Below are 14932 nucleotides of genomic sequence, written 5' to 3'. Positions count from 1 at the left end.
AGCTATTAGTATTTGTCCGTGTTACAACACACGAAAGGACTCCAAAGCACACTTCACTCTGATTGAGCAGAAAAACACAAAGATTTTCTGGCACCAATCAGATGGGAGAACGATTGTGACCGTTTGGAACTAGTCTTATAAGACAATCTCCCCAGGGGCTCTTCATGCCCTAACTTGAAATCGACCCACAACCCCTGGGTCTCCGAGGATGTGTCTGACCCCATGTTGAAATAGTTTCGATCCATCATCACGTGTTCGCACAATCCAATCAGAAATGGACTTCTGATTTGAACAATGATCCGCGCCTTTTCAAAACGAATACGGCTATCGGGTTGAATATTCAAATAATCAATCCATTATTGCATTTGTGAAACGGTTAGCGGGTTCCACGTTCAAATATTCAACTCGTTATTGCGCCCTGAAACGATTAGCAGGTTCAATATTCAAATAATCAAATCATTAATGTAATCCTGAGGGGTACGCTTCACTTAGTTTGACTGTAAACGAAAAGAATGAAGCCGACGAGATCGCGAATATGCTAAAAATGTTCTGGGAAAACCGAAAGCATCGGAATCACGGACGACATCGAATCCGCAAATCATTTGCCATTTAAGGCCAAGCGAAACGAAGAAATCTCTTTTGATGATCGTCATTACGAAGATGCACTCCCATGGAAGGAAGACTGCTTGCCATGTACAAACAATCGCAGTCAGGTTTCAGACATTCGATAGTTGTTTGTACATGGTAACTGACTTCATCCGCCATGTTGGTGTTCCATGATAATCAGCTCTGAGTATTGTGACAGGAAACATTTGGAGCACATTTTACGGTTTTGAGAAGACAATCGTGTAATATTTTCGTTATCACAGTCCTTTGCCTTGTCATTAGCTGTGGAAACAAAACAGGGAAGAAGTGGTCTAACGTCGAAAAAGTAATGTTTTTTCGTGTCCCACGTGTTCAGTATAGTCAAGGAGAGTACACCGAAGAACTTACTTCTGAGCGAAGAAGAATGTGGATCTGTGCGATAAGTAAAGATGACTTAACTGATGATATTTAAGAACGCGATAGGGTCTGCAGCCGGCACTTCGTTTCAGAAGAAGCTGCGAAAGATTGGGATCGATTCAACGTAGACTGGGTCCCTGCCCTCCATCTTGAGCATTCAACTATGCTGGTCCATTGCATCGGGCAACTATTTTATTTTCACTATAATAAAGTGGGTATTCTTTCTCTCCAAAAATTTTTAACTGTAGATGTATCTTAAGCAGTCTAAAATTTAGGAAACATTTTCAATACACCAGATTTTAAAGACTGATATAAATGGTTTCACATTTTAGGAACACCAAATTGCATTGTTTCAGGGTGTATACCATAAGCAAGGCATGTAGCAAAGGTGGCAGCAAATACTCCACAGTCACTGCTATTTGTCTGTTGTTGCACAGGGACAACTTGAAATGCTAGTAAAATTTGAACGTCCAACAAGATTGAGTACCTGCTCTTGTACTTCATTTAGAATAATGTTATGATACAAACTGTCACACAGGTTGACAGTGCCATCTTCACACCCTACTGAGCTTACACATACCCAGTGGGCATTGCCAGTATGCAGAATCTGAATAAATTCCCCAATAACCTGATTAAGTTTCTAAAGGGGCCTAAAGTTGGTCTCTGAAAGCCCTCCACATCTGGATTAATGTTTCTTAGACAAACATGTACTTCATGGATAATATCACAGTCAAGCCAACCATTGGGTGATGAAATCAATTGGTAATGCCCATCATCCAGCTTTGCAAGTGATGCTGACTTTTCTGAAGAGTATTTTGAAATACCAGTTATCGCAACACTATCTTTAGATGCATTGAAAGTGTCACTTACAACCTTTGTTCAGTTTTTCCTCCTGATTTACACACCATACATTCCCAAGTTGTCATTGCATTGTTCAGCACCTGCTTGAAGTATAAGCAGGGCAAATGAAAAAACTTTCTACCTTGACAAAATGGGTTGTGGGATTTCAGCAGTTAATCTGAACAGTGGGTTTTGTTTGCATGTGCAGATAAAATCTACTTTGAGAGCTTCATCCAAAATATTTCTTGTCTGTTTGCATTTTGATTTTTCATTTTTGGCTGCTGGTGTTTTTAGACACAGGTGACAAAACCACTTGTTAGGTACTTTTGTAATTTTCAAACAAGATAAATGAAAAGTAGAGATGGGACATGCTTGGTTTGTGCATGTTACCACAGGCCCTCTAGCTGCCAGTCTGCAAAAACAAGCAAAAACAATTGGGATAAGGGGATGAATGAGACAAACTTCACTTTTGAGTATACCACCTTCCCAAAATTTCTGATAGCACACAGTATCTCCAGAAGTGATTAAGTTTGGAAACGACAGAGTGCCAGTGTCTGACATCAGGCAAAATTCTTTCACAGAAGAGATCAATTTGCTCACGAAAACCACAAACAACAACGTCACAATAAAGCTTTTCAGCAGTGAATATTTACTGTTGGATTTGGTAAAAGTAGGCATGAGTTGTATTCGTTACTATACAGCTCCAAGTCTATATCCTTTAAACAATAGGGGCTTTTGACCTCCCCACATCCATTCCCACAGCAATCACACCTACACAAAACATCAGGTGTGGCACGTAACCATGGATATTGTTTATTGATAAACGTGCCACATTTCGTTACCTGAAAGTTGATGTGCTTTTCCTTCATGATCTTTTCATAAGTTTCAATAGCAACACTTTCATGTTTACAACCATGTTCTGTAGACTTCTATACGCCTTAAAATAGTCTTTACTGTAATAAAGCGTGTCAATCACCAAAAACAACGATAAATCCATCGATTCGACCAGAGGCAGGCACTCTGGATCGTATTTTTTGTCTGAGAACAAGAGAGGATCGATTCCAACACAAGACATCTTCTCTAAATAACGTTTTTTCACGTGGGGATCGAGCGTGTTCGCATAATCTGAGAGAGGATATCCCGCCATGTTGAAAAATGTAGAACACCAACATGGCGACTCAACTTTCCCGCGAAATTTGTGACGTCATGTGCAAACGCTCTATTGTTCAAATTTGGCACCTTTTCGACGATTTCCGTTGGCACTTGCTCTTGTATAATCTTGTCATATTAGTGAAGTAAACTTGTTGGAAGCCGAGTTTACCTCACTAATAGGACAAGATTATACAAGAGCAAGTGCGAAAGGAAATCGTCGGAAAGGTGCCAAATTTGAACAATACGGACGAACTCAATACGAAGAGGGTTTATTATTCACCTCACCACGCTGTTATACGAAAGGATCGAGAAACGGCAAAGATTCGCATCATTTATGATGAATCAGCCAAGAATTCTGAGGAAGAACGATCCCTGAACGATTGTTTACAAGTTAACACTTGATGGCAGATATTAAAACGATTCCTTCGTAACTAAGGGACCGGTCATTATTTATCGCCTGGGGGGGGTCGGAGTATTTTTGTTGTCACATCGAAGCATTTACCTGATCCCCCCGTAGAGTATCTGGTTTTTTAGAGATCCCCCCTTATCGGTAGTGGAAAGTTTCATGATCCCCCCCCCTTTTCTCCCAGCCACCGCCAAATAACTTTTTGAATATGCAAGTGATATTTTAATAGTGGTACTTACGTCTCATGGACCTTGAACCACAACGGTAAATATTTGCTCGTCAGATACGAACTGAATTGTCGAGGAAGTGCCAATCTCAGGCTGTTCATCCAAATCCACGAAAACATAGTCATCGTCGCTCTCTGTCTCTCCACTTTCGGATTCTTCATCCTCGAATTCCACGTCATCTTCATCACTCGACAGTTCTTCTGTTATCACAGTCTCTTTATTCTGTCGGTAATAGTGACATCGAATGGCCTTCACTTTGTCAAGTTTCCGACCCACAGTCGTCAAACCATGCTTGTTGAGATACAGGTCTAGTTCTCTTACCCGCAACTTTTGAACTTTGCCACCCTCGATGAGGTTATCCCATTGAAAGTCCTTGTACGTTCGTTCGGCCTCTTGCCTTCTTCGCTCCTTAGCTGCTCTTGTTCTGATGTCCTTTCGGATCTCAATATCCTTCAAATGATTAACATATGCAATGACGTGCTTCTCTTCCACATTATATTTTGAGCAGAAGCTCTTCATGGTATCCTGATCGTTTCTGATACTGTCAGAATGTTCCTCGTACAGATCTTTAATACATTTTCTTGGAAGGTAATCATCTGGTGTCCTGCCCGTCGATTCCGTCTGATAGATATCCATGAAATGTCCAGGATTGTTTGAATCTGGTACAGGTTGCGGAATTCTTTCCGTTTCTGGACCGACCCATCTATTGTTAGAACACCAGGAACAGAGATTGGAACTTTCTTCTCTTGACTCTTTACAGGCATCACGACAGAATTCCATAAAAAGTTCTCCACGAATATAGTGGTCTTCCATAAGCGATTCGATCTTTCGGAAGTATGCTGCACCGGGCGCTTGCTCTTTGTTTCGTTCTGATGCACCCCGATAGTTGTCGAGGTAAACAGAATTGAAAAAGAATAATTCATCAGGGGACTCGCTTACTTTGCTCTTGATGTAATCTTTAAGGACAGGGGCATCATCAATTCTCTCGGCTACCTGACTACAGACATACCAGGCATTTTTCTCCATCCGTTTCTTTTCGTACTCTTCGTATGACTGGAGAGACAGTTGTTTGATTTCCTCTTCTGAAAGATCCTCAAATCTCCTATATTTTTCCCACTCTAGAGTTGCGCCATCCACAAGAGCATCAGAAATTGCCGAGTTTGTTCTTTCGGCTTCACCTTGCCCGCTGTCGCCCCTCGAACGATGACATCGCACTCTATAATCGGAATTGTGAACCCTTGCTAACTCGGCGTCTCGAAATCTAACTTCGTAGTTGGAAACTCCCACGCCCGGACCAGCATCTGTAAGGTCAGCCCATCGTGGCTTTACAGGTGGAAGGCAGAGATCTCCGAGAACTTCAAGACCATGTTTACATGAACTGGTTACCCTTAAAATCCTGTCCTTTCTCGCATCTTTTTCCATGGAATCGACTTCCTCTTTAAACAGATCATCAATGGCATCTAAAATGCGTTTCGTGACTGGTATTATCTGACTAGCAAACAGAGCCCTATTGTGCTCTGACATTTCTGTGTCTTCGCAAAACTGCAACAAATTGTCAATCCTTAATTTCAAATGTTCTGCTCTCTCTTTTTCGTAAGTGAAGAATTTACAGTTACTTTCTGTTTCTCCGGATAATTTGTCTGGGTCATCTGACTCTGTCATATCATAATAAAGAAAGAGGTCATCGTGTAGTCGCGCGCAGCATTTACGAAATCCCAGTGAGTACTGTGGACTGCCAGGTGTCGGTTCGTCAACCTCAAAAGCTGATGGATCCTCATGTCGCAAACGAACCGTTTCACTGGCCCATACAGTGCCTGACGATCCCACTATTGCTTTGGGCCGGACAAATACATAGTGGCGATCGTCCTCAGTTATCAGCTTCTCTTCAGTTTCATTCATTACACTTGACTTCGTGAAAACACGGTGAGAACCCGGGGTCACATATACCATTTTCTCAGGCCAGTCGTACTTTGGCAACTTCCTTGCTTTAGTGTGATCTGATAATGTTAAGATCCTAAGATTTCTGGCTTTGTCAAAACCTTCAGATGTACCTGGTCTAAGGTAAGCCTTGTCATCGGTGCTTCTCATGAAACAAAACTTTCTCGCGCTGGAATTTCTGGCACCCCAGAATCGTCTTTTTATGTTTTTTACGTGTGCTCGTTGGTAGTGAGTGTTTTCGTTTGTGTTTTCTTCGCCTTTTGGTGGCTTTTTCCAACAAAATAGGCCTTTGCCACAATGGCGCTTCGCTTGGAGACTTCTTTTGTTTCTCGGTCTCGCCCTGTTGTATACTGTTGTAGCGGATTGAATTAATTTCTTCCCACGTTCAGCTAGTCGGTAGTTGGCAATTGAAAGAAGGTTTTTCTTCTTCACCCTCTGGCCGGTATAGAGGACCGTATCATGTCGTCTACCATGATAAGATGATTTATCCTCAATTGCCTTTGCAATGAAGTCTTCATCTTCCTCATCTAGCTTTGGCTTCGGACCTTGGTTTGACAACTTTCGCCTCTTCAGTCGATTACATTCGATAAGGCTTGAAGCTTGGCGCTTGAGCATTTGGCGTTTTCTCTGATAATTGCTTTCGGTGGGCTGGCTGTGAAGAAGCCCCTCCGTGTCTTCAACTTTTTCCTTGAGTTTTTGTACTTCGCTTTGGATTTCTTCTAACGTTTTGGATGACCAAATATTTGTTTTCTTTTGAAGAAGGTTTTCCTTCTCTTTTATCTCCTTCTCCAGCTTTTCCTTCTTGGAATTTAAGCGCAACCTAACGAGGTCGGCTGCTGCCTCATTAGCATTTTTTACCTCTTCAACAACGAATTTAACTCTCTCCGTCATAGACGGAAGATTGTCAGGATCGAAGCCTAGGGCTGTCATTTCTTCTCTAGAGAATATGGATCGCAATATAACTCTAAGACAAATTTTATCCCATTCTGAGTCCATGGTAGTAACGATACCTTGCACGGTTTCCTTATCGAGAACAAGAGCACTATGTCCACTTTTAGTACTACAAGCACTAAAAATATCCAAAAGGAATGACTCTAAATCGACTTCGTCAGGACGGAGCGCGACATACTCAAAACCCTCGGTTATACGAATGATATTGATCCTGAGACCATGTTTTTCATGAAGTAAAGCTTCGCGAAAGGCAACTCTCTGATATTTTGACGGTGCCCCAGAGTGATGAGGTTGAAACGCAAGAAAGTACTCTAATGCTTCTTGAAAGGGGATTGAAGACCTAATTCTTGTCTTAGCATTGGCATCTTGCACCGGAAGAAATAGTTGATCGAAGACATACAGCAGACCTTGAAACTTGTGCTTCTTTTCCTCTGAAATTGCTCTCGATAATTCTTCTTCTATAACACCCCTATTTTGCTCTAGGGTGCAGCTTTGTTGCGATGTTACAATCTCCATTCTCTTTTTTCCCTGAAGTAGTTTATAAAAGGTGACTTCGTCTTAGATCGAGATACTCACGGTTTTACTAGATCTATGGGCTTGAGGAATGTATCTTAACGATTGGATTTTGGTAGCTGTTTTCTCTACAAGTTCCGTTTCTTTATAACGCCGCGTTAATTTTCTTCATCAGTTTGAAATTAAAAAACACACCTTTCGCATTTATTTATTTTATTAGAAAGTATTTTGCCTTCACTTTGCGATAATTTAAATCGCGTCAATTTTCTAGTAAGTCTGCTGGTTTATAGTCTGCATTTGACGCACGCACGAGGGAGCCCCTACAGTTTTTTTTCTTCCGCACGCTTCGCTTGCGTCACGTTCTACATTTCCGTTTTAATTTAATTGTATTAATGGTAAGCATAGTTAAATATTTAACACTGTTATTTACCACTGATCTGCAAATTATAGGGTTGTCTTTCAGATGCCGGGAATAACCCTATCTAAACTATAGTGACCACAAATACCAGTATTTGCAGTCTTTAAATACAAAGAATTAATGTCCGCGTCGTTTCGACGTTTCAATGTTAATGATTACTTATAGTATTGCATGCATATTTTATTGTTTTACTTCTCACCAGTTTGAGCGTAAAATAATGGACCAGTATCACGAAGAAATTGCCGCGTTTTCCTTCATGATGATTTTAGTAACATCGAAACGCCGTCAGACAACATTTGCTAGCTTTTATATTTTTATAAAGACTGCAAATCCATCATTTATTTACCTGGTCCTTGTCGATATCTGATAAAAGCCGCTCAGTTCTCGCCCTTCGCTCGCTTCGCTTTTCATTATGGCATCGTTTATGGGTACTTCCATCACTTAAATCCAAATGCTTTCCAAGCTGATCACCATTATCGTCCAGATTGCTAAGCTTTTCTGTCATATCTTCCATTCTTGCTCAATTACAATGTCTGAAGTCCAACTGTCGGAAATCTTCTCAGCGCGCTTTTAAAATAATGCTTTGTTGTTGTGACCTACTATTAACTAACATCGTTGTGACTTATTAACTTTAACTTTATTTTTTACATATTAACATATAAAACCTATATTTAGCCGAAACGTGGGCACAGAACTCGTTCAATTGCGCTGATTTGCTTTCATTATAAGCCTTTTCAATGGATAAAGAAATTGACTATCTTTTAACAAAAGCTGACTTGAGCAATTACACAGACAATTTTAAACAAATTGGTGTTGCAAAGGTCGAGCATTTCCTGGACGTCGATGACGAAACTCTTGAGCGAGACATTGGACTAACGAAGATACAAACTCGCCGTCTGAGGCGTTTCTTCGCTCAGATACAAGGCGAATCAAAGCAAAGAGGAACAAGCAGTGAAGGTATTGAGTTATCGTTTCTTAGATGATTATTTTGAAGGCCTCTATAAAATAATTGGCTTGTGCTTCAAACCAGCCATGAACAAAAAACGTAAGGCAACATGGTGCATAATTTGTAACGCAATCCTTAACAAACATTTATTATGTGATCGGTAGGTGTTACGTCCGCCAGTGCTCCCAAGAAGCGCAAGCAGGCGATTTTGTCATTTGGACGCTCCGGGCAACTACAACTCCTGAGGAACGACTCAGCACCAGAAAAGAAGCCGTGGGAAAAATATCTTCTTCCCAACCCACACACAGAAAGGCTGAAATTCTACAATAATGTTGTACCGCAGATTTATGAATCTTCATTCGTGAGTAAACAAGCCGGTTTCAAACAGTATCTCCTCGAGCAACAGCAAATGCGTTGGCAGTTAAACACAAAGATAAAAGCCCTTTCCGATAAAGAAAACAACTTGCTTAGAAACGAGAATTGGGGAGTGTGCCAAAACATCACGAAGTTCATGTCAGGCGTGGATGGATGTAAGGGCAGTGGTGATGTCGCGAAGTGTGAGTCCTCCTTGACCACTGTCAATGAGGCCTTCAATTCAGCATCCGATTTGCTCTCATTTATGAACAACAGACGAAAGAACCTTTATACAGAAGAGCGTACCTTAAGGTCGTTTGCAAGTGATGAGCTCAAATATTTCCAGGAAGCTCAAGAGCGAGTGAAGGCCATACACCAAGAGCTGCAGAAAGCCTCCAATGCGCTCACGACCACCCTCATGAGCTTGAAGAGAAAGTTCCCATCTCCCATGGGGAACAACGGCCAATCCCGAAGAAAAAAAGAAAACAAGAGAAAAGTGAAGAAAATCAAGGAGAAAAGGTTGCAGCACTTCTCCTAGAAAAACTTACCTCAAAAGAGGTAGCTAAAGAGGTTTTCGATTCACTCGAAAAGAATACTTACAAATGTGTCTCAAGTATTAATGCAGGATTCACTGCGAGATTTGTCAAGCGTCTCCACCTGGATCCTCTGCTATGGCTTTTGGAAAGAGGCGTGTTTGAAACAGAGCTGGCACGCAATTTGAAAGTGGTAGTGGCCAGAATGAACGAAGAGAATAGCAGTAATGGTGCTGAAAAAGGGTCAAGTTCGGGCGAGGATTCAGATGAATCTGACGAGGAGACTGTGCAAGAGCCAGTGGAGAGGGCTGCCGAAGATTCTGACACGGAAGCGGAACAAGATACAGCCTCACCAAAATAAACACTTTTTTAGTTGTTTTTTTCATTCGGCCGCGTATTAAAATAATGAAAGTTTATGATTTTAGATTACGATTCTCTATAAAACAAACTGAAACGTTATGAAACAATTTTGAGCAATTGTAAGTATTCCATTCTCAAAATCTTGATTACCTTTCTAATTTAGATCGTGCCTGAATAAAAACGTGTATGTTAGACTACGATAGTGATTCTTTTTTACAAAATGGAGGGTCTGTAAAAGGGTTTGGGTTTTGTGTCTGGGCTAGAATAGAGTTTATATAATACAAAATACAACTGAACGTGGTCTTGAATATATGGTTGGGGGAGTCCCAGCGGCAAATCCTACCAAAGTATTTACAAATGCAATCACCCGGGGTCCTGGCGCGACCTAAAATTCCTTTTTTTTTGGTCTGATCCCCCCCATTATGCTTGTCAATTACGGCTGATCCCCCCTAAAGGTCTTCAAAAAACCATGTGATCCCCCCCTAAATACTCCGACCCCCCCCAGGCGATAAATAATGACCGGTCCCTAAACAGTCCAATTGATTGTTTTCAATGGTTTTTCGTTTAATGGCTTTTTCGTTTTCATCAACTGAGCCATTATTGCAAACGTCCGTCCCTTAAGTTTAAAAAACTCAAACGAGGCTACTACTAAACAATGCCTGTGAATCGACTCGATGAGTGCCCTGTGTTGGATCAAAAACGAGTGAGTATGGAAACAGTACGTTCAGCATCGTGTGGAAGAAATTCGAAAATTGACCTCCAGGGACAAGTGGAGACATTGCCCGGGCGAATTGAATCCTGCTGATATACCTGCTCCTGGTTTGTCCGCTAAGGAACTTTCCACTACCACGACTTGATGAAATGGCGCAGCATTCCTTTACCAACCAAAATCTGAATGGCCCGTAAACCGATCGACACAATCCGAAGATAAAGTTGTTCTTGAAGAAGCTGTAGAGAACCCACCAGCTCTCATGGATTCACTTGTGAATAATTCAGACCACTGTTCATCGGTAGTAATTAAAAAGGAATTTACCTTTTGCTCCGGTTATTCAAGACTAAATAGAGGAGGAAATTTATCACGAAAAAAGTCCTCAAAGTTGGAATGACGGGGGACGATAGTTCCACTGACAAACATCAAGAATTCTCATCTTCTTTAATTCGCAAACTTAACCAAAGTTGCTTACATGCAGTTCAAGCCAGTCTTATCTCTCTATAGTCTAAGTTATCTCTGGACATCTGGGCGAGTGACAATAACTAAGGGGTGTGGAACAAATCAGTAAGAAGTGCAATTTTTCGATAATACGCTTAAAAAACTGGATACAAGCAAAAATATGGCGGGAAAAATATCCGCGCGTGTGCCAAAAAAATTAAGGAAACAAAGATATGTTCGAAAACAAATGTCCAAGGGTGACGAAAACTTTACAAGCGGTAAGTAGCTTCACTGGCTTCCTATATCTTAAGGTATTGTGTTCAAGCTTCTGTTGCTGGTGTACAAGTCTGTCAATGGTCTCTGTACATCATATGTTTCTGATCTACTCAAGATCAAGTTATCATCAACATCTTTAAGTTCTAGCTCTATGGACTATCTTGTGCAACCTGTGTCAAAGACAAAGGCCTACGGGGACAGAGCTTTTTTGGTGTGCACACCTAAGTTGTGGAACAGTATTTTTTTTTTCAATTCGTAAATCTAGCTCGTAACTATTTTTAAAAAGAACATCAAGACTTTTCTCTTTTAAAAATTTGTAACTAGTAATTCTCTTCTGTTTGATTGAATTTTATTTATGCGCATTAGGTTATTTTGTGATGTGCGCGTGATGTGCGCGCTATATAAATATTATTATTATTATTATTAACTACTACCTGATAATCAAAAGAAAAAATTTTTATAATAACTTTCTTACACCTCCTTTAGTTTGTTGAACTCAGTATTATACAACAGGGGCAAACACTAACTGAATCGAACATCTGAACTAACACCGTACCATAGAAATCGTACTATTAATATCAAAACCAAAACCCTGATACACAGGAAAGACCGATAATACTTGCGGTAACTTTATGCCAAGTTTGCGATTAAAAAAAGGATTAAAACTTGTTATTTAGCTTTACACCCACTATAGTTCGTTTATCTCAGTATAGCAACAGAGGCAAACACTAACTAAATTGAACATCGGAACATCTAAACTTTGCAAAAACAAAGGTCAAAAGTTAAAGAGGTAATTTCAACCCCGGTAGACCACAATTGACCAACAAAGACTAATAATAGTTGTGGTAACTTTATCCAAGGTTTGTACCCTAAAATATAATCCTTATAATTAAACATTAAGTCATCTTCGCGAGCTAAACGGACAAACCCAAATTCATTCTAAGGTAAGCACGATGCTGGTCCGATATGCGGTTCAACACCTCAAACGGAATCTGACATAAAATGCCAAGGAAATAGGGTTGTCTCGCCTGAACACATTTCGTGTTACAATAAAAATAAGCATTTGATGGCTTGCGATACTCCGTATTATTTTGAGTAAATGACCTCAACATGCCATTTTGAAGCGTTTTCGGCGAGTTAGCGCTATTCTGGTGTTTTAGCAGTGGAACAAGGGTAAATCCGTGGGAAATCGATTTTTGTTCCAAATAGCGGGACTTGAATTTAACCGAGTTCGACATAGCGGGGTTCGACTGTAATGACATGTTTAGTGTTGTTGTTTGTTTTTTTTGTTTTTTCCAACCGCTTTTTTTTTCTATCCGCATTTTTCCATCCGCAATTTTTCATCTGCATTTTTCTATCCGCATTCGCCATCCGCATTCGCCATCCGCATCTATCCGATCCGCGTTTTACAGAGACCCAAATATTTTCGCATGTGTGCAAATGGGCATGTGTATCATATTTCAAAATAGAATATGCGAATTTGTCTGTGAGTGAAGAGATCTCAAGTTCCATGGAATCTATCAATAGAGGTTTTGCACAGCAGCCATGTTGGATGGGAAGAACAATGAAAATATTTTGCATAAGAAAGAATTTTTTTTCTCATGGGAAAAATAATCTATTGTTCCTGTCATCCAACATGGCTGCTGTGCAAAACCTCTATAGGAAGCAAGACTAAAATGGCCAAGAAATATTTCGGGACGACAGATTTATTCAAAACAGTTTTTGATTTGCTGTTATAAGCGAAAAACGTACGAATTTCTAACGTGTACAAAGCCCACGCTGTAAAATTCATCCTGCTTAAATCGTTGTTTACTTGCCTTAAAGAACAGAAATTGCGCAGCGTTATTTTGAAAATTCTGAAAAAACATCGATTTGACGCAAAATCTTGTATTAAACAATACTTTTTGAACACATTGTTACTCGAACATAATATTTACCGGGCCATCGAATCGTCAAATTGTCGTAGGCCCTGCTTGAAGTCCGAAAGTTCGGTTTTCACTTTACGTCCATAATTCGCATCGCCTTGAGAGTCGTGAGTGTCGTTGATTCAAGAGTATTCTATAGCATCGTTACCTTACATTCTGAGTTCCACAAGGTCTAACTCGATCGCATATGAACGAAAAATCGGACCTGAAAATTTTGAGGGTCGGCCGCGCGGACGCCATATTTTCAAATTTGATCATATGGTACTTTCGTGATAGCATACATGACTGAGGGCACGTACGTACGTACGCTCGGTCAGTCACGTGACAACCAAACGAAAAGAGTTTGAGCATATTCCATGGAATCATTTTGAAAACAAAACCTCATTAAAATTAACTTTCAACGCACTTTAAAACACGCCTACTACAAAATTAGTTTCGTCTACAGACCTCTTCAGTTGTATGCGATGTTTCGTTTCGTTCGTTGTTTCGTTAGAAATTTCAAATCTCAGACCACGTCATATAACGTTGCACGAGCATATAACGTTGCACGAGCAATAACCTGGTATCTAGTTGCACAACAACGACGCTAAAGTAAAACTGATAAAACAACAACACCAAAGTAAACAAACAAAGAAAAACAAACTTAAAGACTTCCAAAAATAAACAAACAAACAAAGAAAACAAAACAAAACAAGATACATCGGGGAGACGTCACGAAGTGCATACACCCGTGGGAAGGAACATCTGCGAGCTTTGGAACAGAGAGAGCAAAGTTCAGTAATGTGGAGGCATTCATGTGAGAAACATGACAGTAACGTTCCAGGGTTCACAATGAATGTCACGGGAGTGTTTCAGGGTGACGCTATACTGGAACAGATCTCAGAGTCAGTCCAGATCAATAAGGTTCAACAAGATCAACTGATAAACACGAAGAGCGAGTGCAGTTATTTCAGGATCCCTAGGGCTGTTGTCACACAATCGTGAATGAGGCTACAAACATTTCATCATGTGACTATTACACACTAAAACTGAGTTTAAGTCTGTTATAATTAACTCATTTAATTGTCTATCTATTGTTATCATTGTTATTTGTGTTGTTAGTGTAATTATTGTGGAATATTGATTTCATTGTTATTGGTTTTTATTTTATTTATTTTGGTTTTTTTTGTTTGTTTTTGTTTTTTCTGTTTTTTGTTTTTTCTGTTTTTGTTTTTGTTTTGTTTTTTGTTTTTGTTTTTGTTTTTGTTTTTGTTTTTTTGCTTTTGTTTTTGTTTTGTTTTTTTTGTTTTCTTTGTTTTTTGTTTCTTTTTTGTTTTTTGTTCTGTTTTGTTTTGTTTTGTTTGTTTGTTTTTTGAAGTTTTTAAGTTTGTTTTTCTTTGTTTGTCTACTTTGGTGTTGTTGTTTTATCAGTTTTGCTTTAGCATTTATCCAAATTATTTCGTTACTCCCACCGACGCAGCCCCAAACAGTTTCTTTCGAAACTATCAGCCTTTAATAACACGTTAAATACAATATAAGTTATTTATAACTTTAAGAATAGAATGGTTATTTAAATAAAAAATCATTCAGGAGATGCCTTTTCAAAGCTCTCTTAAAAGAAGCTGGTTTTTCACATAGTTTCAATATTGAGTCAAGTTTATTCCAGATGGCTACACTTCTATAATAAAAGGTCCTCTGACCTGTTGTAGTTTTAAAAAGGGGAAATTTGAGTTGTTGAAAGTTCCTCGTTATACGACCAGATACGCTGCCTCTTGTTACAAGCTCGGATGTCAAATATTCAGGCGCTAGGCCCGCTTTACATTTTAATGATAAGGTAGCGTCACGATAGTACAGGATTGATTTTACCGGTAACCAGCGTAGATTCCTTAACGTGGAAGAAATATGATGGTACTTCTTTACATTGCAAATAATGGGGGCGGCAAAATTTTGAACATATTGTCG

General features: G+C 39.7%; 2 protein-coding genes and 1 long non-coding RNA gene across 3 annotated transcripts; 1 reads left to right on the top strand and 2 right to left on the bottom strand.

The window, feature by feature from the left end:
• Window positions 1–1176: 1176 nt before the first annotated feature.
• On the bottom strand, window positions 1177–3056 carry LOC148717731 (uncharacterized). The gene is made up of 2 exons (XR_015995000.1): window positions 2685–3056; window positions 1177–2254 (listed from the first exon to the last, which is right to left on the bottom strand). It is a non-coding gene; the product is annotated as an uncharacterized LOC148717731 (long non-coding RNA).
• A 382-nt stretch (window positions 3057–3438) lies between these two features.
• Window positions 3439–6898, bottom strand: LOC148717730 (uncharacterized). Its single transcript, XM_088743617.1, has one exon. The coding sequence runs from the start codon at window positions 6559–6561 to the stop codon at window positions 3643–3645; it is 2919 nt and encodes a 972-aa protein (XP_088599743.1). The 5' UTR covers window positions 6562–6898; the 3' UTR covers window positions 3439–3642.
• A 217-nt stretch (window positions 6899–7115) lies between these two features.
• Window positions 7116–9641, top strand: LOC148717729 (uncharacterized). Its single transcript, XM_088743625.1, has 3 exons — window positions 7116–8404; window positions 8558–9272; window positions 9362–9641. The coding sequence occupies exons 1-3, from the start codon at window positions 8185–8187 to the stop codon at window positions 9639–9641; spliced, it is 1215 nt and encodes a 404-aa protein (XP_088599751.1). The 5' UTR covers window positions 7116–8184.
• The last annotated feature ends 5291 nt before the right edge of the window (window positions 9642–14932 follow it).

Source organism: Stylophora pistillata, chromosome 13 (assembly GCF_964205215.1).
Source record: "Stylophora pistillata chromosome 13, jaStyPist1.2, whole genome shotgun sequence".
Lineage (NCBI taxonomy): Eukaryota > Metazoa > Cnidaria > Anthozoa > Scleractinia > Pocilloporidae > Stylophora > Stylophora pistillata.
The sequence above is the reverse complement of the archived record's forward strand: the minus strand, read 5'-3'. Positions and strand labels throughout refer to the sequence as shown.

What these genes read in the sequence shown, in the direction of transcription:
- LOC148717730 (XM_088743617.1), bottom strand. Translation starts at nt 6,561, where the DNA reads ATGGACTCAGAATGGGATAAAATTTGTCTTAGAGTTATATTGCGATCC.
- LOC148717729 (XM_088743625.1), top strand. Translation starts at nt 8,185, where the DNA reads ATGGATAAAGAAATTGACTATCTTTTAACAAAAGCTGACTTGAGCAAT. An exon ending in AAGAGGAACAAGCAGTGAAG is followed by an intron (nt 8,405 to 8,557) that starts GTATTGAGTTAT and finishes TGTGATCGGTAG; the next exon opens with GTGTTACGTCCGCCAGTGCT. An exon ending in ATCAAGGAGAAAAGGTTGCA is followed by an intron (nt 9,273 to 9,361) that starts GCACTTCTCCTA and finishes ATGTGTCTCAAG; the next exon opens with TATTAATGCAGGATTCACTG.